This window comes from Giraffa tippelskirchi, chromosome 5, assembly GCF_054371585.1.
Source record: "Giraffa tippelskirchi isolate mGirTip1 chromosome 5, T2T-mGirTip1v1.2.pri, whole genome shotgun sequence".
Lineage (NCBI taxonomy): Eukaryota > Metazoa > Chordata > Mammalia > Artiodactyla > Giraffidae > Giraffa > Giraffa tippelskirchi.
Window position 1 is genome coordinate 177,775,421 of NC_137279.1, and position 24,699 is coordinate 177,800,119.

The window sequence follows — 24,699 nt, forward strand, 5'->3', positions numbered from 1 at the left end:
TGTGTGTGTGTGTCTGTGTGTGTGTCTGTGTCTGTGTCTGTGTGTGTATACCTGCCAGGCTCCTGTCCATGGGATTCTCCAGACAAGAATACTGGAGTGGGTTACCATGCCCTCCTCCAGGGGCTCTTCCCAACCCAAGGATCAAACCCATGTCTCTTTACGTCTCCTGCACTGATTAGCAAGTGGGTTCTTTACCACTAGTACCACCTGGGAAGTATATGTGTATATATATATACATATATATGTGTATCTTTTCAAATGAATGTTTTTGGATATATACCCAGGAGTGGAATTTCTGGGTCATATAGTAACTCTGTTTTTTAGTTTTTTTAATTTTCCACACCATTTTCCACAATGGCTATACAAATTTACATTTCTACTAACAGTGTATAAGTTTCCCTTTTCTCCACATCCTTGCCAACACTAGTTATTTGTGTTCTTTTTTGATGATAGCCATTCGGACAGGTGTGAGGTGATATTTCATTGCTGTTTTGATTTACATTTAACTAAGGTCCGTCTAGTCAAAGCTATCATTTTTCCAGTAGTCATGTATGGATGTAAGAGTTGGACTATAAAGAAAGCTGAGTGCCTAAAAATTGATACTTTTGAACTGTGGTGTTGGAGAAGACTCTTGAGAGTCCCTTGGACTGCAAGGAGATCCAACCAGTCCATCCTAAAGGAAATCAGTCCTGAATATTCATTGGAAGGACTGATGCTGAAGCTGAAACTCCAATATTTTGGCCACCTGATGCGAAGAACTGACTCCTCGGAAAAAACCTTGATGCTGGGAAAGATTGAAGGCAGGAGGAGAAGGGGGTGACAGAGGATGAGATGGTTGGATGGCATCACCGACTCAATGGACATGAGTTTGAGTAAACTCCGGGAGTTGGTGATGGACATGGAGGCCTGGCATGCTGCAGTCCATGGGGTCACAAAGAGTTGGACACGACTGAGAGACTGAATTGAACTGAATGATGAACAATATTGAGTATCTTTTCATCTGCCTATTGGCCATCTGCATGTCCTCTTTGGAAAAATATCTACTCAGTTCTTCTGCCTATTTTTAAATTGGGTTGTTTGTTTTTTGATGTTAAATTGTTTGAGTTATTTATATATGATGGATATTAACCCCTTATTGGTCACATAATTTGCAAATATTTTCTTCTGTTCATTAGGTTGTATTTTAATTTTGTCAATGGCTTCTTTTGCTGTGCAAAAGCTTGTAAGTATCATTAGGTCTCATTCGTTTATTTTTGCTTTTATTTCCTTTGCTTTAGGAAACAAATCCAAAGAAAAATATTGCTACAATTTATGTTAGAGAGTATTCTGCCTGTTTTCCTCTAGGAGCATTTTGGTTTCTGGTCTTACATCCACTTTGAGTCTATTTTGTATATGGTGGTGGTGGTGGTGTTCAGTTGCTCAGTCATGTCTGACTGACTCTTTGTGACCCCATGGACTGCAGCATGCCAGGTTTCCCTGTCCTTCACTATCTCCCGGAGTTTGCTCAAACTCAAGGCTATTGAGTTGATGATGCCATCCAATCATCTCATCCTGTGTCACCCTCTTCTTCTCCTGCCCTCCGTCTTTCCCAGCATGAGGGTCTTTTCCAATGAGTCAACTCTTTGCATCAGGTATCCAAAGTATTGGAGCTTCACCTTCAGCGTCAGTCCTTCCAATGAATATTCACGACTGATCTCCTTTAGGATGGATTGGTTGGATCTCCTTGCAGTCCAAGGGACTCTCAGGAGTCTTCTCCAGCATCACAGTTCAACGACATCAGTTCTTCAGTGCTTAGCCTTCTTTATGGTCCTCACACAACTCTCACATCTGTACATGTGACTACTGGAAAAACCATAGCTTTGACTATATAGACCTTTGTCAGCAAAATGATGACAAACACTGTCTACATTTAACATGCTGTCTATGTTTGTCATAGCTTTTCTTCCAGGGAGCAAGTGTCTTAATTTCGTGGATTTCATAGGTGCAGTCACCTGCAGAGTTAGGGGCCAGACAAGCAAACAGTTACAGATTACAGATTAGGAACAATTGCAATAAAACCTAGGAATATTCAGGCCTGCTCACTGTTCTCTTTTTCTTTTTCATTCTCAGAAAAGTGAAAGAAAAACTCATTCCTCTTTTCCCTTTCCACTGCAACAGGAGTCATTCATAGAGGAAATTGTGTAAGGAACGGGAGGGAATTTCCTAGTGGCTCAGTGGTATGTTACTTTCCCTGTCCCTTCCCTGGGCCCTGGTGGCCCAGTGGCGCTTTCCTTGGTTGGGTAACTTAGATTCTGCAGGCTGCATGGTGTGTCCATTTAAAACAATAAATGGAATGGGAGTGGACTCTCTGTCGAAGTGCTGTCCAATAGAATGTTTCTGCAGTGATGCAAATGTTCTATATTTGTGCTGTCCAATTAAGTGTTTCAGTTCAGTTCAGTCGCTCAGTCATGTCCCACTGTTTGCGACCCCATGAATCACAGCATGCCAGGCCTCCCTGTCCATCACCAACTCCCAGAGTCTACCCAAACCCATGTCCATCGAGTCGGTGATGCCATCCAACTATCTCATCCTCTGTCGTCCCCTTCTCCTCCTGCCCCAATCCCTCCCAGCATTAGGGTCTTTTCCAGTGAGTCAACTCTTCGCATGAGGTGGCCAAAGTATTGGAGTTTCAGCTTCAACATCAGTCCTTCCAATGAACAACCAGGACTGATCTCCTTTAGGATGGACTGGTTTGATCTCCTTGCAGTCCAAGGGACCCTCAAGAGTCTTCTCCAACACCACAGTTTAAAAGCATCAATTCTTCGGCGCTCAGCTTTCTTCACCGTCCAACTCTTACAACCATACATGACTACTGGAAAAACCATAGCCTTGACTAGTCAGACCTTTGTTGGCAGAGTAATGTCTCTGCTTTTAAATATGCTATCTAGGTTGGTCATAACCTTCCTTCCAAGGAGTAAGTGTCTTTTAATTTCATGGCTGCAATCACCATCAGCAGTGATTTTGGAGCCCAAAAATATAAAGTCTGACACTGTCTCCACTGTTTCCCCATCTATTTCCCATGAAGTGATGGGACCAGATGCCATGATCTTAGTTTTCTGAACACTGAGCTTTAAGCCAACTTTTTCACTCTCCTCTTTCACTTTCAGCAAGAGGCTCTTTAGTTCTTCTTCACTTTCTGCCATAAGGGTGGTGTCATCTGCATATCTGAGGTTATTGATATTTCTCCCAGCTATCTTGACTCCAGCTTGTGTTTCTTCCAGCCCGGCGTTTCTCATGATGTACTCTGCATATAAGTTAAATAAGCAGGGTGACAATATACAGCCTTGACATACTCCTTTTCTTATTTGGAACCAGTCTGTTGTTCCATGTCCAGTTCTAACTGTTGCTTCCTGACCTGCATACGGGTTTATCAAGAGACAGGTCAGATGGTCTGATATTCCCATCTCTTTCAGAATTTTCCACAGTTTATTGTGATCCACACAATCAAAGGCTTTGGCATAGTCAATAAAGCAGAAATAGATGTTTTTCTGGAACTCTCTTGCTTTTTCGATGATCCAGCAGATGTTGGCAATTTGATCTCTGGTTCCTCTGCCTTTTCTAAAACCAGCTTGAACATCTGGAATTTCATGGTTCACGTATTGCTGAAGCCTGGCTTGAAGAACTTTGAGCATTACTTTACTAGCATGTGAGATGAGTGCGATTGTGCGGTAGTTTGAGCATTCTTTGGCATTGCCTTTCTTTGGGATTTCAATGAAAACTGACCCTTTCCAGTCCTGTGGCCACTGCTGAGTTTTCCAGATTTGCTGGCATATTGAGTGCAGCACTTTCACAGTATCATCTTTCAGGATTTGAAGTAGCTCAACTGGAATTCCATCACCTCCACTAGCTTTGTTCATGGTGATGCTTTCTAAGGCCCACTTGACTTCACATTCCAGGATGTCTGGCTCTAGGTGAATGATCACACCATCGTGATTATTAAGTGTTTAAAAAATATTAAATATGCACATAAAACAGTCAGAAAAGTTGTAAACTAAACTGCCACAATGCTTTTCTCTGGAGAGCTAAAAAATACTGGCTTTGGAATACAGGCCTAGAGTAGCTACTTACTCTCCACGCCTATGCTTCCTTACCTTTAAAAAAATAATGTTTTTTGTTGTTGTTTGTTTGCAAAAAGTTGAACAGTTACTTGTGAGACCACCTGTTGCACTGCTAGGATTGGAGGATATTCACAGTGTGTTCTATGTGAATGCCCCCCCTGGAGCACAGAAGACAGTGCAAATGGTGCTCTTCCCAGCCATGCCCCAACTATAAGGAAAGTGTCTCCGAGAGCCTCATGAGAGGCTCTCTCCTTTCCCTAAGAAAAAGATCCTTAAATTCACCAGCTTCAGTGTTCAGATATTTTGAAAATGACCTTAGACCAATACAGTGTTAACGTTGTCTTTGTTGTGACTAATGAAGAAGAAAAGCAGAATAGCCACAGCATCACCACCTAACGGCCTGCAGAAATATCCTCCCACCACTCCTCCCACACAGCCTTGGTCTTTACACCACCCGATCACCATGTGAAGGAAGAGCAATTTGTGTCAGAAATGGCTTTGAACTCCCTGCCTGGTCCGTGTTGAGCTTACTCTTCCAGTCCCTAGGGCCCGGCCAGCAGTAGGGCTAGGAGAATCTGGGGTCAAGCCCAAGGTAGAGATAACGAAGTCGTGTTTCCATTGTCAGTGGTGTGGTTCATCAAAGAGCTGATTGGGGCAGCATCCACGAGAAGATATGTCAGCTCCTGATTCCCCTGCGCACCTCCATGCCCTTCTACAACTCAGAGGAAGAACGACAGCATGGCCTGCAGCAGCTGCAGCAGCGGCAGGTAGGGCCTGTGGGACGCTGCAGGGGTGCAGCACAACAGTGCAAGGCCACTGAACTGCAACCTCTGAAGGCAGAGGTGTGGTTTTATGTCTTTATGCCCTCAATTCCATTCAGTCGGTTGTTGTCCGCAAATTTGCTGAATCACTGCAGTATTAGTTTCCTAGAGCTGCTGCTATAACCAAGTAACGCAGATGGGGGGCTTGAACAACAGAGATTTATTTTTTCACAGTTCTGGAGGCTGGAAGTCCAAGATCAACAGTAGGTTGTCAGCAGGGTTGATTTCTTCTGAGGCCTCTCCCTTTGGCTTGTAGACGGCCGCCTTCTTGCCGTGTCTTCCTGTGGTCTTTGCTCTTTGTGCACACATCCCTCGTGTCCAACTTTCCTCCCCTTATAAAGGCACCACTAGATTGGATTGGGAGATACTCCATTACCTCATTTTAATTTGATTGCCTCTTTAAAAAGCCCTATCTCCAAATACAGTCCCATTCTGAGGTACTAGAGGTTAGGGCTTCATCATATGAATTTTGGGGACTTCTCTGGTAGTCCAGTTGTTAAGACTTTGCCTCTCAATACAGGAGGTACATGTTCAATCCCTGGTCAGGGAAGTAAGTTCCTGCATGCCTCATGGCAAAAAAACCAAAATGTAAAACAGAAGCAATATTGTAACAAATTCAATAAAGGCTATAAAAATGGTCCACATAAAAAAAAAATCTTTAAAAAATTTATGAATTTTGGGGTTACAAAATTCAGCCATAGCTCCCAAACATGCTAAGTATTGTGATAAGAACCTAGGTGCATAGTAGAAGGTCAAGAAATGATGTATGAATATACTAGTTAATATATAAAGGATATTGGGGAAATTATTATTATGGCATTGATAGCATCTGTTATTCTGAAAAAATAATGCTTTATAAGCCATAAATCTCAAAACAAAAGATATATTGATTTTAGTATAGTGACACTTTGAGAGTGGCCTTAGAATGATGCAGAGTCAAAGTTATTTCTAATATTAGCTAAGCAGGATAATTCCAAAAGGAAAAACATGTTTGTCTCAAAATTAACTCAGAAAGGCAGAAAGTTTTAGACTGTCCTGAAACATTACAGTTTTCCTAAACTAAAATTTTATTAACATAATAATATCCATTTAATAATTTTATATTGAGCACTCATTTATACCAAGTACTGACCTATGATGAAAAGATCCTTGTCCCTGGACCTTGAGGAACTCACAGTCCAGAGTTTTCCTTTCTAATCACCTATTTTGGGTCTCAAGTCCACCTCAATGTGGGCAGGCTCACTATGGGCTCTTGACCAGGTCGTTAGGTGTTGCCCTTATCTCCAGGGGTACCTATAACCACCATTACCTTTTACCCTTAGATGTCTCAGATAGCCTCATTTTTTTCTTCCACAGAAGCATTTGATTGAACTCTGCTACACCGTTGCCCAGAAATATATCTTTGAAGGAAAACATGAAGATGCTGTCCCGGCAGCTTTGCACTCTCTACGCTTTCGCATGAATGTGCACGGCCTGAGTTCAGTTGAGCTGGTGCCTGCTTACTTGCTGTTGGCCGAAGCCAGCCTTGGTAAGTGAAACTGACTAGAGACCCCCTGGAACCAGTAAGAAGTGCTATATTGAGTCATGATGGTGGTGGTTTAGTAGCTAAGTCCTGCTCAACGCTTGCGACCCCATGAACTGTAGCCTACATGTGGGCTACAGAGACTACAGAACTGTAGTCTTCTATGTCCATGGGATTTTCCAGGCAAGAATACTGGAGTGGGTTGCCATTTCCTTTTCCAGAGGATCTTCCCAACCCAGGGATCAAATCCACGTCTTCTGCATTGCAGGCAATCTCCTGCATTGTAGGCGGATTCTTTACTGCTTAGCCACCAGCTAAGTCCATATTGGGTCATATTAATGGCCAAAATGTCCAGCTCTGGCAATGGCATCAAGACACATTTTGTGGAAGAACAGGATTGCTGTAAAGTTTGGCATAAGGTGGGGAAGGAGATGTCATGGACTTTTGGTTATAACTAACCCATATCTGTGCTAGCTGGCCTTAGCAAAAGGAGGAAATTTATTAGGATGCTGGAGTGTCCTAAAGGAAGGGAGGCTTTGTGAGATACTCTGAATGCTATAAGAAGCCAAGGCTAGTGCTGTTTCTCTCTCTTGCGTCTTGTCTCTTGTCTCTGTTTCTCTGCATTCTGCTTAATTTTCCATCTCTACAGACAAGCTTTTTCTACCCTCTGCTTACTGCAGAAGACAGATACCTCAAAATATCATATGTAGCTGAACTTACATTGAATTTACACATCCTCCAGGTTCAAGGTGGGTAATAGAAACTAATTAGCATCTGATTTCCAATGTTAAATTCCTGAAAGAAAGAATTGTGTTGACTCAGCTCGAGCATGGTATCCATCTGTATCTACCTTTGTGTTGGAGTCACACAGTTCAAATGCAAAATTAGGAACCTGTTCCTACTGATGGGAGAGGTGATTCTGAGAGCAGAGAGCATAGACTTAGCAGACAGCACACATGGTGGTTACTACAAGAGGAGAATTAGCATTTTCGAGGGGAATGAACATTTTTGAGCATCTACAGCATTTTAGGTACTATTTTGTTGTTCAGTCGCTAAGTTGTTTCCAACTCTCTGTGACCTCATGGACTGTGGCATGCCAGGCTCACCTGTCCTCCACTATCTCCCCGAGTTTGCTCATGTCCGTTGAGTTGGTGATGCTATCTCATCCTTTGCTGCCCCCTTCTCCTTTTACCTTCAATACTGTACTACTGCTTTGTATATCTCAACAGCCATTATTTTTTTAAAAAAAACTTTTAAAATAGTAAAACTGTTGGAAATACTATAAAAGACTTTCCCCCTAAGCTGTCTGAGAGTGAGCTGCTTACGTGATGCCCTGTGCCTTGACTACTTCAGTGTGCATTTCCTACAAAGATGTCTCCTTCATAACCACAGTACAATCATTGTCGACGATTGTCTACTAAGCAGACCCCATTCAGCTCTTTCCAATTGTCTCAATCACATTTTTATAGCAAAAGGACAGAGGCCAGAATCACAGTCTCATTTTGTTGCCTTGGCTCTTTAGTCTCCTTCATTCTGGAATAGTTTCTCAAGCTTTCCTTGATGTTTACCATGTTGACACTTTTAAAGATTAAAGGCCAATTAGTTTATAAAATGTCCTCCAATTTGAGTTTTTCTGATGTTTCTTCATGACTGGACTCAGGTGATGTGTCTTTGGCAGGAATATCGCAGAAGTGATGCTGTGTTCTTCTCATCCCATCCTAGAAGTTGGCACATGTTTTTAGTTTGTTCCATTATTGATGATGTTCAAGTTACTTTATTAAGGTGGTATCTGTCAGGCTTCTTCTCTGTAAAGTTACTCTTTCCTCTGTTTGTAATCGATAAGTTATAGAGAAGTATTTGAAACTATATAAATATCCCATTCATTAACAAACTTTTGGTGAATATATTTATTTATATCATCATAGACCTTTGTTTTCCTATTTTATTTAATGAGTTACAATCCATTAGTATTTTTAATTTGATGTTCAAACTGTCCTTGATTTGGCAAGTGGCAGCTCATCACACTGGCTTCTGTGTTTCCTTGACACATCCCCATTGTTCTCTTTCTTTCTTTCTTGTCTGTTTTTTGGGAGACTGTGTGTGTGTGTATGTGTGTGTGTGGCTGTGAGGCCTGCAGGATCTTAGTTCCCTGACCAGAGATAGAACCTGTGCCCTCAGCAGAGAAAGCACGGAATCCATTAGCGCTGAAAAGTGAAAGTGAAAGTGTTAGTTGCTCAGTAGTGTCTGATTCTTTGCACCCCATGGATTGTAGCCCACCCGGCTCTTTTATCCATAGGGTTTTTCAGGCAAGAGTACTGGAGTGGGTTGCCATGCCTTTCTCCAGGGGATCTTCCTGACCCAGGAATTGAATCAGGGTCTTCTGCGTTGCAGGCAGATTCTTTACCATCTGAGCCATCAGAGAAGTCCCCCATTAGCACTGAACCACTGAACTGCCAGGGAATTCCCTCCCCATTGTTCTTTGATCAATTTTCCTGCTTTCTGGAACCTATCTGCAAAGAACCCTGATTTCTTTTAGTGGAAAATGGAATTTAGAAGCCAGGGATTGTGCACTAGACATACTCATTGCTAGTGAGGTATGGCTATTCCCAGGCTTCTCAGTGGACAGAATTAGGAAATATGTGTATAATAATGTGTATATGAATTGATGCTTTTGAACTGTTGTGTCAGAGAAGACTCTTGAGAGTCCCTTGGACTGCAAGGAGATCCAGCCAGTCCATCCTAGAGGAGATCAGTCCTGGGTGTTCATTGGAAGGACTGATGTTGAAACTGAAACTCCAATACTTTGGCCACCTGATGCAAAGAGCTGACTCATTTGAAAAGACCCTGATGCTGGGAAAGATTGAAGGCAGGAGGAGAAGGGGACAACAGAGGATGAGATGGTTGGATGGCATCACTGACTCAATGGGCATGAGTTTGGGTAAACTCCGGGAGTTGGAGATGGACAGGGAGGCCTGGTGTGCTGCGTTTCATGGGGTTGCAAAGAGTCGGACATGACTGAGCGACTGAAGTGAACTGAACTGAGCTGAATGTGTATTATGTATATGCACATTATTTCTAAATCTCTTTATCTCTCTCTCTCTACATCTGTATCTATATATGATCTTGGGTCCCTAGGACTACATTTAAGTCCACAAGGTTCGATCTCATTTTCTCCCATTCTACATTTGTAGTTCCCTTCTCTGACGGTGAGAATGTTGGCTTCCATTTTCACTGATGTATTTATATATTTAATCTGTTACCCTGTATGAGTTAACCTCCCATCTCTAACCCTATTCTTTCCCCGTGCAGATGCCCTCCTCTCCTTTTGTGGGCTCTGACTCCTTATTCTGGGATGCCTCTTCTGCATGGACCCCCTCCTCACTGGTTTGCACTCTGACTCTTCATCCCAGGACACTTAGCTGCGAGAATACCCTTTTTACCCTGCTTTGGTCGGACTCCCCGTTCTGGCCTGTCCCTCCTCCATAACTAGTGGAAGACCACTGGATAAGGAAATACAGCCTAGGCTCTGTTTATCTCTGACACTGACTAGCTATGGAATTTTGGAAAAGTCACCCTAGCCTAAATCCTATCATCTCTCATCTGAATTACTCCCTGCCAACTGGCCTCTGCAATCTTCTCAGGCCTTCCCTGGTCTCTAAACAATGTGACCAAGTCACTCCAATACATAAAGACCAAGTTCCTAAAGCAACCTATGAGCCCATGCTTGGTCCAGCCTTTATGAATTCTCTCACCTCACCTCTCATCTTCTCTCTCCCTTTCAGTTGTGTTGGCCTTCTCTCGTTGGCACTGCGATGCTTCCTTGTTCTGGAAGGTTCTTCTCTAGCTACTCTCCTCACTTCTCCTCCCCTCCCCCTCACCTGACTAACTCTTATTCATCCTTCAGGCTCAGCTTGAGTCAGCACTCCAGTCTAGAACCCTTTCCCAAGCTCCCAGACTGAGTCGATTCTCATTTTTTGTGTATGCAGTTAGAAACATCTTTCTTTTTTTTGGGCACTTACCTTGATAATAATTATACATTTTTTGATGGGGCTTCCGTGGTGGCTCAGCAGTAAAGAATCTGCCTGCCAGTGCAGGAGATGTGAGGTTGATCCCTGGGTTGGAAAGATCCCCTGGAGAAGGAAATGGCAGCCCATTCCGTTTTTCTTGCCTGGGAAATCCCATGGACAGAGAAACCTGGTGGGCTACAGTGTATGGGGTTGCAAAAGAGTCTGACACAACTTAGCAATTAAACAAGAACAACATTGTTGATGAGCTTATTTAATTCAAGTCCCTCTCCTGCGATAGATGATAAGTTCAGGGAGAACTGGAACTGTGTATATTCTTACTCATCATAGTGTCTTTACATACAGAACAGTACTTAGTGTAAAGAAGGCACTCAAAAACCCTCTCACAGGACCTGACACCTAAATGGGAACTATGTAAGCATTTGTTGAACCTGAGTCCTCTTCACAGGACTGTTTTGAGCATTAAATGAATTTGTGTGTAATGAACATGAAAATGCTTTGCAAGCAAGAAAGTGCTGTCTAGATGGAAGGTTTCATTATAACTCCCACCATTACTGATTTATAACCTTGCCAACCTTTTTGAAAGTCTAAATAAATCACATGCTCCCCCCCCCCACCCCATGCTTCTCCCATCTTAGAGATTCCTCCAGACTGGAGTGGAAAAGTTACAGGCATTCGTCTTTTTTTTTTTTTAAGTAAAACTTTGGAATTTTAACCCACTGGAAAATGACATTTTCAGTAACACTTCAAAGAGGAGCCACTTTACTCATCTGCCCTCACTCTAGTCAGCACTTTGGAACTGGGAGAACCTAGGTTTAAATTTCAACTCCTCACTAGTTGTGGGATCCCAGTCATCAAGCTTTTTCTTATCTTGGGGCTCTCTCACACATTGTCTGGAATGCTTGTTTCTCCCTCTTACATGGCTGATTCTGTTCAACCTTCAGGCATCTGCTTAAACACCACCTTCTCAGAGATGTCTCCTGTAATCATCCAAAGTAGGTTTCTCCCTGCCTTTTTTGATAACTGTTCTGTTCATTTCTTTCCTAGCACTTCACTTTCTGTTTCTTTATTGTGTAATGATTTCACTGGACTGTAAACTCCTTGAGGTCAGGACTGCAGCATGCAATGAGCATCTGGCAGACTGGTAGAGACTGGACAGATCTGATAAACTTAGATTAATTGAAGGCATACAGTTTCCTCCTCTGATATTTCTTTTGCAGAGTTGTTTGCAGATGTAATCACAGATGCAGGTGGCCTCGCCTGGTGGAAGGCCAGTTGAAGGCATAGTGTCAGGCAGGCCCTCATTAAACGCTGATTCCTTTTTCTGCCCCTGGGCGCTTCCCAGCCACACCTTTGAATCATCTGTGACTTTTATCCTGGGCTTCTTTACTTTCAGCACCAAGTCCTGCAAAATCTTCCACTATAATATCTCTTAGATCTGCCACAACCCAATATAAGCCTGCTGTCTCCCCCTTGAGACAAGTACCACTGTTCCTTAACTGGCCATCCTTTCTCTCTCTATTGCATATACTCTACAAATTGCCCTGTAGAATAGTTTCCCTTCCTGATGTATGTTACCTCCACTCTACCCCTGCACCTCTCCAGGTAAGCGCTGTATGGAGGAAGGCATGCCTGAGCTCACCCATTCACCAGTCACAGTCTTAATTCCAGCCTGCTTGTCACAGCTTGATCTGCTCACCTCATTATATCCTGCACTCTGAATTTGCAGCCTTGTCGTTTTTTTTTCTCGCACATACACTTTTTCCTTTGGTACTGATCCTTGTTTGGATGTGGTTCAGCTTGGCCTAGGGACCTTTCTTTTCTAGCAATATCTCTGTAAATGAGAACTGGACACGAAAAATTTAAATTTTCAATAGATATCAATACCTTCTACCAATTTTATCCTGAGCTTAATCATCTTAGCTGGACTTCCCAGGTGGCTCAGTGAAGAATCTACCTGCCACTGCAGGAGATGGGGGTTCGATCCTTGGGCTGAGAAGATCCCCTGGAGGAAGAAATGGCAAGCTGCTCCAGTATTCTTGCCTGTAAAGTCCATGGACAGAGGAGCCTGGCGAGCTATAGTCCATGGGGTCCCAAAGAGTCGGACATGACTTAATGACGGGGTACATATGTACGCAAACATCTTAGATAAGAGTCATTTGCTTCTTTAAATTTGAGAAGGCCTCAGTCTAAAGCTCTTGATTTCTAGACAAAATCCAGTTGGAAAATGTAACTTGCCTATTTAATTAACATGAGCCAGGATCCTGGGCCAAGGCTTCTTGATTCTAATATTTTCCCATTTTAGTGTGAGCATCAGTCAGGCAAAATTACTTGCTGCTTCTTGCTGACTGCTTCTTCCTCACCTCTCCTCTAGTAATTCAGTGATGTGTGATTACAACTAGAATAAAGCGGTGCTTATGTATGAAGTATGCCTGGGAGGAAGTGCCAAGAACAGAAGGTTGACTTTGGAGGGGTCTGGGTCCTCATCTCCCGACCCTTTACTGATACCATTTCTCCTGCAGCTTTCAGCGCATGGAATACTTCATTCCGTGTGAGGTCGTGCCTCCTGCTCTGCAGATGCTCTCAGAGTAGCTTTCTGCTCAGTTCTCACAATCTACCTAGGAGGCAAGCAGGTAGGCAGGAAACTGTTATATATCTTTACAGCTAAACAAAAAGGTTTAGGTGTCGAGAATATCTGACTATCAGAAATAAAGGTGACTTTCACTTAACCATGTGACATGGTTAACCACCTAAACCATTCTAGCTCCTAAATGTCTTTTTTATTTACTCCATCCTTATTCACTGCCTTAGTTCTGGCTTCAAGTACTTGCTAGAACTATTTCAAAAGTCTTTGGATGAGCGTTTTACTCTTCCTCCTCCCCTCTGGTCTCTCCTCCACATAGTTCCAGAGGAGTCTTCTAAATCTAACTCCAGTTCTTTCTCCCTTTCTGAAAATCCTCTAATTTTTATCCACATGCAGCGAACTCCTTGGCATGACTTACTAAGCCCTCCATGATCTGTGCCCTGCCTACTTCTTTACTCTCATTTCCTGCCACTTGATCCCTTATACTTTGTGCTCTGGCTTCACAGACCAACATGTAATTCTCTAAACACAGCATACTACTTCATATCTCTAGGCTTTGCATATGTGTTAATTCTGCCTGGGATGCCTTCTTTTCTTTAACTATCTGGAAAACATATTCATCTTCCAAGCCTAACTCAGACTTTTCTATCTTAGCTTGGTTGGTATAAAAAATACCATAAACTGGGTGGTTTAAACAAACATTGATTTCTCATGGTTCTGGAGGCTACAAGTTCAAGATCAAGGTGCAAACAGAGCTGGCATCTGGTGAGAATCCAATTCCTAACTTGTTGACAGCTGCTTTCTCTTGGTGTATCCTCACAAGGCCAAAAGCGAGATCATCTCTCTCATGTCTCTTCTTGTAAGGGCACTAATCCCATTTATGAGAGCTCTACCCTCATAATCTAATTAACTCCCAGAGGATCCACTTCCAATTACCATCTCACTGGGGATTAAGGCTCCAATATATGAATTTTGAGGAGACACATTCAGTCCAAAGCACTGACCATGCCTCTCTCCACTCCATTGTCCCTCTCTACCCCATCCATAGAATTAAACACTTCCCTGGTGGCTCAGTGGTAAAGAATCCATCTGCCAATGCAGGAGATGCAAGAGACTCGTGTTTGATCCCTGGGTTGGGAAGATCCTCTGGAGAAGGAAATGGCAACCCACTACAGTATTCTTGCCTGGGAAATTCCATGGACCGAGGAGACTGGTGGGCTATAGTCCATGCAGTCGAAAAGGAGTCAGACACAACTTAGTGACTAAACAACAACTCTGTTCCACTTGAAAACCTTATGTTACTATGATTGCATTTACACTATGTTAAGAATATACTATGTATATTATGAATATACTAGTATATATTACAAATATACTAGTGTGCTTATTTACACTATAAGCAAAGCTAGTAGCAGTGATGGAATTCCAGGTGAGCTATTTCAAATCCTAAAAGAAGATGCTGTTAAAGTGCTGCACTCAATATGTCAGTAAATTTGGAAAACTCAGCAGTGGCCACAGGACTGGAAAAGGTCAGTTTTCATTCTAACCCCAAGGAAAGGCAGTGCCAAAGAATGTTCAAACTACCACAAAATTGCACTCATCTCACAACTAGCAAAGTAATGCTCAAAATTCTCCAAGCTAAGCTTCAACAGTACATGAACGAGAACTTCCAGATGTTCAAGCTGGATTTAGAAAAGACATAGGAACCAGAAATCAAACTGCCAACATCCATTGGATCATAGAAAAAGCAAGAGAATTCGAGAAAAACATCTACTTCTGCTTCATTATGCTAAAGCCTTTGACTGTGTGGATCAGAACAAACTGTGCAAAATTTTTAAAAAGATGGGAATACCAGACCACCTTACCTGCCTCCTAAGAAACCTGTATGCAGATCAAGAAGCAACAGTTAGAACTGGTCATAGAACAATGGACTGATTCCAAATTGGGAAAATAGTACGTCAAGGCTATATAGTGGCACCTTGCTTATTTAACTTATATGCAGAGTACATCTTGTGAAATGCTGGGCTGGATGAAGCACAAGCTGGAGTCAAGATTGCTGGGAGAAATAACCTCAGATATGCAGAGGACACCACTCTTATGGCAGAAAGCGAAGAAGAACTAAAGAGCCTCTTGATGAAGGTGAAAGAGGAGAGTGAAAAAGCTGGCTTAAAACTCAACATTCAAAACACTAAGATCATGGCATCTGGTCCCATCACTTCATGGCAAATACACAGGGAAACAATGGAAACAGTGGCAGACTTTATTTTCCTGGGCTCCAAAATCACTGCAGATGGTGACTGCAGCCATGAAATTAGAAGATGCTTGCTCCTTGGAAGAAAAGCTGTGACCAACCTAGACAGCATATTAAAAAGCAGAGATATTACTTTGCCAACAAAGATTCACTGGGTCAAAGCTATGGTTTTTCCAGTGGTCATGTATGAATGTGAGAGTTGGACCATAAAGAAGGCTGAGCATCGAAGAATTGTTGCTTTTGAACTGTGTGTGGTGTTGGAGAAGACTCTTGAGAGTCCTTGGACTACAAGGAGATCAAACCAGTCAATTCTAAAGGAAATCAGTCCTGAATATTCATTGGAAGGACTGATGGTGAAGCTGAAGCTCCAAAACTTTGGCCACCTGATGTGAAGAGCTGACTCATTAGAAAAGACCCTGATGCTGGGAAAGACTGAAGGCAGGAGGAGAAGGGGCCGACAAAGGATGAGATGGTTGGGTGGCATCACCGACTCAATGGACGTGAGTTTGAGCAAGCTCTGGGAGTTGGTGATGAACAGGGAAGCCTGGCATGCTGCAGTCCATTGGGTCACAAAGAGTCGGACACGACTGAGCAACTGAACAACAACAACAATGAATATTCTTGTTTCCATGTCACTCATTCATTCCCTGTAAAATTTCATCTTTGAATTCCTATCACTTCACACAAGGCGTTTGGAAGGTATTGAATATGAATATACATGTATTTTAAAATTGAGATATAGTCTATGTACCATAAAATTCACCCTTCTAAAGTACAATTCTGTAGCTTTAGTATAGTCACAAGATTGTGCAACCATTATCACATCTAATTCGGAAACATTTTTGTTACCCCAAAATGAAACCGAATACCATCGGCAGTCACACCTCAGTCCCCAAGCTTACAGTCCCTGTTTTTTCTGTTCGGTTGCTCAGTCATGTCCTACTCTTTGCAACCCCATGAACTACAGCATGCCAGGCTTCCCTGTCCTTCACTGTCTCCTGGAGTTTTCTCACACTCAGGTCCATTGGGTGGGTGATGCCATCCAATCATCTTATCCTCTGTTGTCCTCTTCTCCTCCTGCCTTCAATCTTTTCCAGCATCAGGGTCTTTTCCAACGAGGCGGCTCTTTGCATCCAGTGGCCAAAATATTGGAGTACAGTCCCTGGCCAGTTGCTAATCCACTTTCTGTCTCTATGGATTTACCTATTCTAGAAATTTTATATTAACGGAATCATACAATATGTGGCTTTTTGTCTCTGACTTCTTTCACTCAGTACAATGTTTTCAAGGTTCAACTGTGTTGTAGTGTGTATCAGCACTTCATTCCTTTTGTGCCTGAATGATATGCCACTCACAAATATGGAAAGACCATATTTTGTATATTTACTCCCCAGTTGGTGAACATTTAAATTCTATATTTTGGCTATTATGAATAAGCTGCTAAAAACATTCATGTACAGGTTTTTGTGTGTCAATCAGTATTTAAGTCAATGAGTAAATGAGTGAATGGGTGATGACTCATCTTTCATCATGTTTTCTCTGGCCAGGATATGAATTACAATCTTTATTTCTTTTGGGCAGGTCTGGGCCGGGTCGTCCAGGCTGAGGAATATCTATCCCAAGCTCAGTGGACAGTCCTCAAATCAACCGAATGTAGTTATGCCATCCACTCCTTACTGCATCGGAACCTGGGACTTCTCTACATGGCTAAGGAAAACTACGAGGAAGCCCGCTATCATCTGGCCAATGATGTAAATAAGCTAAATTATGATACCTGAATGTTTCTGAGAACACCACTGTTTGGTTGTTGTTTATTGCTGTTTTTCTTTTCACTGAGCATTTCTCTGAAACTTTCTGTTTACAACTGTTTGGTGGACTGTTAGCAAGAACACAATTCTAACAACCTGAGTTCAGGACTTTCCACTTTTTGTCTGTACATCCTTGTCCACATCACATCACTTCCCAAGCCTCAGTTGCTCTGAGGATGATAAAGGGAGGCAGAATAGCATCCTGATTAAGATGCTTTAAGGGCTTTCCTTCTCGTTCTAGTGGTGTCTTTTCACCGGGCACATAGACATGGACAGAGTATTTCATGTCATTCATCACCTGTAAGACAGAAACCATAAACTAGTCTCTGCTTCATTGGGTCATTGCAGAGATGAAAAAGACAGCAGGGCATGTGCAGTACTTTGGCTATTATTTTTATAAGTAACATCAACATCTTTACTTCAGAGTGTAGTTATTACATTTAAATGACCTGGAGTTGTGTGAAAGTGATTTGTAAACTATAGAACTCTGTACAGTGTTATGATGATGAGGGTGATGATTGAGCTGTTCTTCCGAAGGTTTCTATTAGGATTTCAATATTGGACCACATTGGGACTTCCCAGGTGGCACTAGTGGTAAAGAACCCACCTGCCAATGCAGGAGACGTAAGAGACACGAATTCAATGCCTGGGTCAGGAATATCCCCTGGAGGAGGGCATGGCACGCCACTCTAGTGTTCTTGCCTGGAGAATCCCATAGACAGAGGAGCCTGGTGGACTACAGTCCATAGGGTCGCAAAGAGTTGGACATGACTGAAGCAACTTAGCATAGGACAGCATAGCACATTGGACAATATTACCAGAGAGAAGAGTTCCTGAGCCTGGAATCTGGATGAGGCTGGGGTCAGACTGCAGTCTCCGTGAAGGCTGAGTCTTTCTTGAGCCTCTCCATTGGGCAACCTTCCCTCTGGCTGCCTGCCACTGCACGGTGTCCCTGAATTTGCTGGAAACCTTGTTGTGTTGGCTATTCTCCATATCCCCTTTCCCCAGATCCATTCTTTGCTCTACTCTGCCCGGGAAGGCTGACCTTTATGGACTGTAGAACCTGGACTTCACTGCTCTCTGGCCTCAAATGCGTTTGGGGAGTGAGAGGCATGGCAGAGGAGCGGAGGTTCTGAGGAGACAGAGGTTGAGGTATTTACTCTCTCTGCTACCTTTCTGCACCAGCACACTTCCGGCCGGGGAAGTGCTCCCTGTGGCCACAGCTCCCATCAGGTAGCCTTCATCTGCAGCTCTCTTGCTGGCCCTGCTAACTCTGCTTTCTCCCCTGGTTTTCTCAGGAGTTTGGACTGTACCAGTCTCTTACTGTAACAGTCTCAAGAACACAGTCCCTAGTGCTTCACTAACTCTCATTGCTTCCTTACCCCTTCCACGTCTCTGGAGGTAAACCTTTTATTAAACTGTCCTCAGAAAGTACTTGTGAGGGTACCATATACTTCCACTTAGGAGCTTGACTCATGCACTTCTTCATTTGTGTTTCCTCTCTGTACTCTACAACCTCCAACAAATCAAGCAGAACCACATTCTGTCTTGAGCTGGGCCACATAGTTAGCATTAGATCAAGCTCAGATTCCTCAGCCTAAGTTAAAAAATCCCCAAATTATTGATACATTCCATAAAATTCAGTGGTATGTACAATTAAGTGTACAATTCAATGATTTCTTAGTAAACTTACAGAGTTGTGTAACCATCAACATAATCCAGCGTTCACCCTAAAGAGAGCCCTCATATCCATTTGCAACCATTTCTTATGCCCCTTCCTGTCCCTCTAGATTTACCTTTTAATATACACATTTAATATAAACATGATATGTGATCTTTTGCATCTAACTTCTTTCACTTAGCATAATTATTTTGAGTTTCACTCATGTTGTTGTGTATATATCAATACTTCATTTATCTTATAGTTGGCTAACATCTAGATATACCACAATTACCCTTCACCAGTTGATGGATATTGGGGTTGTTTCCATCTTTTGCCAGTTATAAATAATACTGTTTATGAGCATTTGTATATAAGTCTTTGTGTGAAGAAAGTGGAAGTGAAAGTCTCTCAGTCGTGTCTGACTCTTTGCAACCCTATGGACTATACAGTCCATGGAATTCTCCAGGCCAAAATACTGGATTGGGTAGCCTTTCCTTTCTCTAGGGGATCTTCCCAACCCAGGGATCAAGCCCAGGTCTCCCGCATTGCAGGGGGATTCTTTACCAGCTGAGCCACAAGGGGACCCCAAGAATACTGGAGTGGGTAGCCTATCCCTTCTCCAGTGAATCTCTTGACCCAGGAATCGAACTGGGGTCTCCTGCATTGCAGGCGGATTCTTTACCAACTGAGCTATCAGGGAATGTTTTTATTTCTCTTGGGTATATGCCTAAGAGTAGAATTGCTGGGTCATGTGATTAAACTATGTTTAATTTTTTGAGGACTGGAGAACTGTTTTCCATAGAGGCTGTATCATTTTATGTTCCCACCAGCAATGGACAAGAGGGTTCCATTTTTGCCATATCTTTGCCAATATGTGTTATTTTCTGTCTTTTCAATTAGAACCGTTATTGTGTGTGCAAAGGCGTAGCTCATTGTGGGTTTTATTTTGCATTTCCTCAGTGACTAATCATACTGAGCATTATTTTATGTACTTATTAGTCATTGGTGTATCTTTTTGGTGACATGTCTGTTCAGATCCTTTGCCCAGTTTTAAATGAGGTGTTGTAAAAATTCTTTATAGATTCTGGATACACGTCCTTTATCAGACATATGATTTACAAAGAAAACTCAAGCACTCTCTTTCTTCCTTCTGCTATAGATTTATTTTGCCAGTTGTGCGTTTGGAACAGAGCACATCAGGGCCTCAGGCGGCTACTTCCACCTGGCTAATATCTTCAATGGCCTTAAAAAGTTGGACCTGGCAGACACATTGTACACCAAGGTGAGTTGAGAATACGGGAGCTGAGCCTTGATACTTAGGCCTTATATCTTGAACCTGTTGTCAGACCATTCTTGAGAAATTCGAGACACAGACAGAATGAAGTGACTGGCCCAAGGTCACATAGCTTAATGCATGATATATTCCACTTCTCTTTCTTTTTGTTTCTCCTCTACCAGAATAGTTTAGTCCTTAGCATCCATAGAGCTGTTAGCAAATAACAAATTATGGGTCAATAAGAACCAAACCCCTCCAAACAGACTGCCATATACTTTGTCATAGGACTTCCCTATGATGGGAAAGAATCTGCCTGCAGTGCAGGAGACCAGGGCTTGATCCCTGGGTGGGGAAGATCCTCCGGAGGAGGGGATGGCAATCCACTCCAGTATTCTTGCCTGGAGAATCCCACGGACAGAGAAGCCTGGCAGGCTACAGTCCGTGGGGTCGCAAAGAGTCGGACACGACTGAGCAACTAACACACACACACACGCATACCCTGTCATATCCCTAGCAGCAAGCTAAGGTGGTCATGCTGAAGTGTGGGATAGAGGAGGAGGTTAGGTTTTTAAGCAAAAATTGATTGTGGAAAGGTCCTGTGAAGGGATCAAAGAACATGAAAGTATTTTAAAATGTCCATCTTTACCTATGAAAGATTTTAAACTGTTTCCAATATATTAAAATGTTGGTTATGTTCATATACATCTTGCTTAGCAAATAACCATTTTTGCATGTGGTATCGGCTCTCATGCAGTGACTGTTTATTCATATTTTAGACCCACTTCTAAGGACGAGGCATTGTGATATAGCTGAAAAAAAAATGAGCTCTGGAATCAGGCAGACTTGAATTTAAACCTTGGCTGTGCCAAATAGCAGCTCTTACCAAGAGTCAAGTGTGATCTTAACTTTTCTGAGCCTCAGTTTAATTATCTATGAATTGGGAATGATAAGAATAATACTTTAGTTAGGATATTGGGAGGATGTAAAGGAAGTTGTATGTACTCAGCATATGGCAGTCACTTTTTAAAAGAAAGTATTTAAGCCTTATTTTGTAAATTAATTTTTATTGGAGTATAGCTGGTTTACAATATTGTGTTCATTTCTGCTGTACAGCAAAGTGAATCAGCTATATGCATAAATATATCCCCTCTTTTTGGATTTCCTGCCCGTTTAGGTCCCCACAGAGCACTGAGTAGAATTCCTTCTGCTATACAGTAGGTTCTCATTAGTTACCTATTTTACACATGTGTGAGTGGGTGCTCAGGTGCTCAGTCATGTCCGACTTTTTGCGACGCCATGGACTATAGCCCACCAGTCTTCTCTATCCATGGGAGTATCCCAGCAAGAATACTGGGGTGGGTTGCTATTTCCTCCTCCAGGGTATCTTCGCGACCCAAGGATTGAACCCGGGTCTCCTGCAGCTCCTGCAGCTCCTGCATTGGCAGGCGGATTCTTCACCACCTAAACCACCATCCTCCAGATCTTCCTGACTCAGAAATCAAAACCATGTCTCCGGAATTGGCAGGCGGGTTCTTTACCATTAGTGCCACCTGGAAAGCCCATGGGTAATGCTAGGAACCTGAATTTTTCACAACACTGGTCAAATCTCTTTGATTCCTCTGTTTCAGTTTGCCCATCTGCAAAATAGGGAAGATGGCATGGATGCACCCCATGACAGGGACAGCTACTCTCCCTCTGAGGGGCAAAGTCTATGGATTAGGAGAGATGAAGTCGCCGCTCTGCTTCCTAGGAAGAACTGCCACTTCCCATTTAGGTCCCCACAGAGCACTGAGTACAGTTGCCTCTGCTATATAGTAGGTTCTCCTTAGTTATCATTTTATACCTGTGTGAGTGCATGCTCAGGTGAACCACCATAGCAGTGTATATATGTCAATCCTAATCTCCCAATTCATCCCATCCTCTTTCTCCTCTTGGTATTCATACATACATGGCAGCTGTTATAATTAGACCCCACCAGGGCTGTCCCCAGATCAGCCTGCCACGTGCCCTTTGCAGCCCAGCATTTATCACACTTACCTTGAGCAAGCACCTCCGGGCTCTTAGGGCTCCCCCTGCCTCCAGGCACAATGAAATAGGGAGTCTGTAGATGGTCAGAAAGCCTGGCCAGAGGTTCTGCCCTCTCAAATGGCTGGTCCAATGGCTAAAGTCCAGCCTGCTTGTCTGATTACCATCTCCTTCTCCAACAGGTCTCTGAGATCTGGAACAAATATTTGAACGATCACTATCAAGTCCTCTCACAGGCTCGCATCCAACAAATAGATCTACTGGGCAAACGATTTGAGACTGACACTGGCTTGGGTAAGTGGCAATTCTTCCTGGGAAACAGAGCAGTGACTTCATCTCTTCTGATCCATAGACTTTGCCCCTCAGAGGGAGAGCAGCTGTCCCTGTCATGGGGCACATCCATGCCATCTTCCCTATTTTGCAGATGGGCAAACTGAGACAGAGGAATCAAAGAGATTTGACCAGTGTTGTGAAAAATTCAGGTCCCTAGCATCACCCATGGGCTTTTCAGGTGGCACTTATGGTAAAGAACTGCCTGCCAATTCAGGAGAGGTGGGTTTGATTCCTGAGTCAGGAAGATCCCCTGGAGGAGGGTATGGCAACCCACTCCAGTATTCTTGCCTGGAGAATCCCATGGACAGAGGAGCCTGGTGGTCTACAGTCCATAGGGTCGCACAGAGTCAGATACAACTGAAGTGACTTAGCACAGCATAGCACCACAGCATCACACACAGTCTTTCTAGTGGGGTTAATGAGAGACAGATTTGGAAGGAAAGAAAACCCTGCTAGAACCCCCTGAGATTTTTGCACAGCATCCATTTTTTTATGTGTTATCCTTCCAGGACACATGAGTGTCCACACGGAAGTCCCATTGCTCATTTGTTCTGGAGCCTCATCCTCTTCCTTTACTGGACTGTGAGCTTCTCAGTGGCATGGATTCTTCTCATGGTGGATTCTGAGTCATCTCTGTATCCTCAGCTCAGCAAAGAGCTGAGGACTGAGTACAGCACCATTCCTTCTGAGATCATAAAAATTGATGCAGGATCTAGTTTCTGCTCAAAAGAGACAAATAGTGTAGTGGGTGAGACAGAAACTATGTGAAAGAAAAGATACTTCAGCAAGTACAAATTATATTACAGGGTGAGTTCCAGAATGAAGAAATGAGGACAGTTGGATGGTTTTGAAAAAGGAAGACTTCTTGGAGGAGAAGTTTTGAGCTAAGCTTCAAAAAATTCATAACTTTATTGACTTTTCTCTCATTATAAAAGTGGTTCATGTTAAAGCAGAAAGCTTGAAAATCATACCTATCCAAAGATTGTCAACTTTAACATTATACTGTATGTCTTTTCTTTCTTTTTCTCTTAGCTTAGCCTCACATGGGGAAAGCAGAAAGGCTGTTGCTTAAGCATCTTTGGATTTGGGGAAGAAGAATTAAGATTCTGTGGCTCCCAGAAGCCTGTCTCCCTCCTCTTGCTGTAGAATGGAAGCTGAGTTGGGCCCAAGGAATCATTCCAGGACAAATTCCCTGTATTGGGGACCTAAGAAATCTAGTTTAGGACTCTGAAAGCAAGCAAGCTAAGCAACTCTGGGACCTGTAGGATTGAACTTTTTTTTTTCTTTCAGTTTGCTCTGATGATGGCATGTTGGACAAAGCTGGTGAACTGCCTGAAGGCCGGGTGCCCTAACTGCTCAGTGCTTATCCCTGAGGGTAGACGCAGCTGCCCCAGGGTCTGTTTCCTCTTTTCTCCCTTTCTTTCCATTGCAGATGAAGCCCAGGAAGCAGAAGCTATTCAAATCCTGACTTCAATCTTGAACATTCGAGAATCTACATCTAACAAAGCCCCCCAAAAAACGATCTTTGTTCTCAAAATTCTGTTCATGCTGTACTTCCTGATGATGAATTCTTCAAAGGCAAGTTTCCCCTAGAAAACAGAGGGAGAAATTCCTCTGGTTGGATTCGGCTGTTTTGTCCAGCTGCACTAGCTTTTGTCCTCAGAGTAAGCCCTTACTCCAAAAAAGTTCAGACACTCATGACATTTCCCCTGTGTTAAGTCCAACTGCACAATGAAAACAGGATTGTCTTCTTCCCTCAAGGGGACCACCCTAGGGTTGCACAGGTAAACTGAGGCTGGGGCAGTGCTGGGAAGCCTGCAGGACAGAAGGGCTCTGGGGAGTTCTTGGGGAAATGGAGCAATCACTCTAACTACACAGTGATAGTGAGTTCCCTGTTGCTAGAGGGCTCCAGGCAGAAACAATTCCAAAGGTAATCATTTTTGAGTGCTTATTACATGCCAGTCACTAGCCTAAGTACTTTACATGAAGTATCACATGTAATTCTCATATCAACCTTACAAAGTAAGTCTTTTATCATTCCCACTTTACAGGTAAGGAACTGAGACACAGAGTGGGTCCATTATTTGCCAAATTTCTTATAGAGTAAGTGCCAAATCTCAGGTTTGTTGATTTATTGATCGACTGATCCACTCATTCAATAATTTATTGAACTTCTGCCATTTGCAAAGCGTGGTTCTAGAGACTGAGGGTACAGTGGTGAACCACCAGCCAAGTTGCCTGTTTCCAGGGAAATTATGTTCTTCTGGAGGAAGCGAAGTCACAATAAACAAGTA

General features: G+C 42.9%; 1 protein-coding gene across 14 annotated transcripts in view; it reads left to right on the plus strand.

Moving 5' to 3' along the window:
- The window catches only part of ZMYND12 (zinc finger MYND-type containing 12), a 34,545-nt gene that overhangs the window by 8,116 nt on the left and 1,730 nt on the right, over positions 1-24,699 (plus strand). For 4 of the 14 annotated variants that reach the window (XM_081492306.1, XM_081492305.1, XM_081492311.1 and 1 more), the window contains exons 2-7: positions 4,723-4,864; positions 6,275-6,446; positions 16,882-17,051; positions 19,931-20,053; positions 22,255-22,366; positions 23,838-23,987. In XM_081492306.1, coding sequence (XP_081348432.1) covers positions 4,723-4,864; positions 6,275-6,446; positions 16,882-17,051; positions 19,931-20,053; positions 22,255-22,366; positions 23,838-23,987 — 869 coding nt within the window. Of the gene's footprint in view, positions 1-4,722; positions 4,865-6,253; positions 6,447-16,881; positions 17,052-19,930; positions 20,054-22,254; positions 22,367-23,837; positions 23,988-24,456; positions 24,509-24,699 lie in introns of all 14 variants that reach the window. The other 10 variants (XM_081492302.1, XM_081492304.1, XM_081492308.1 and 7 more) reach the window with 5 other exon arrangements.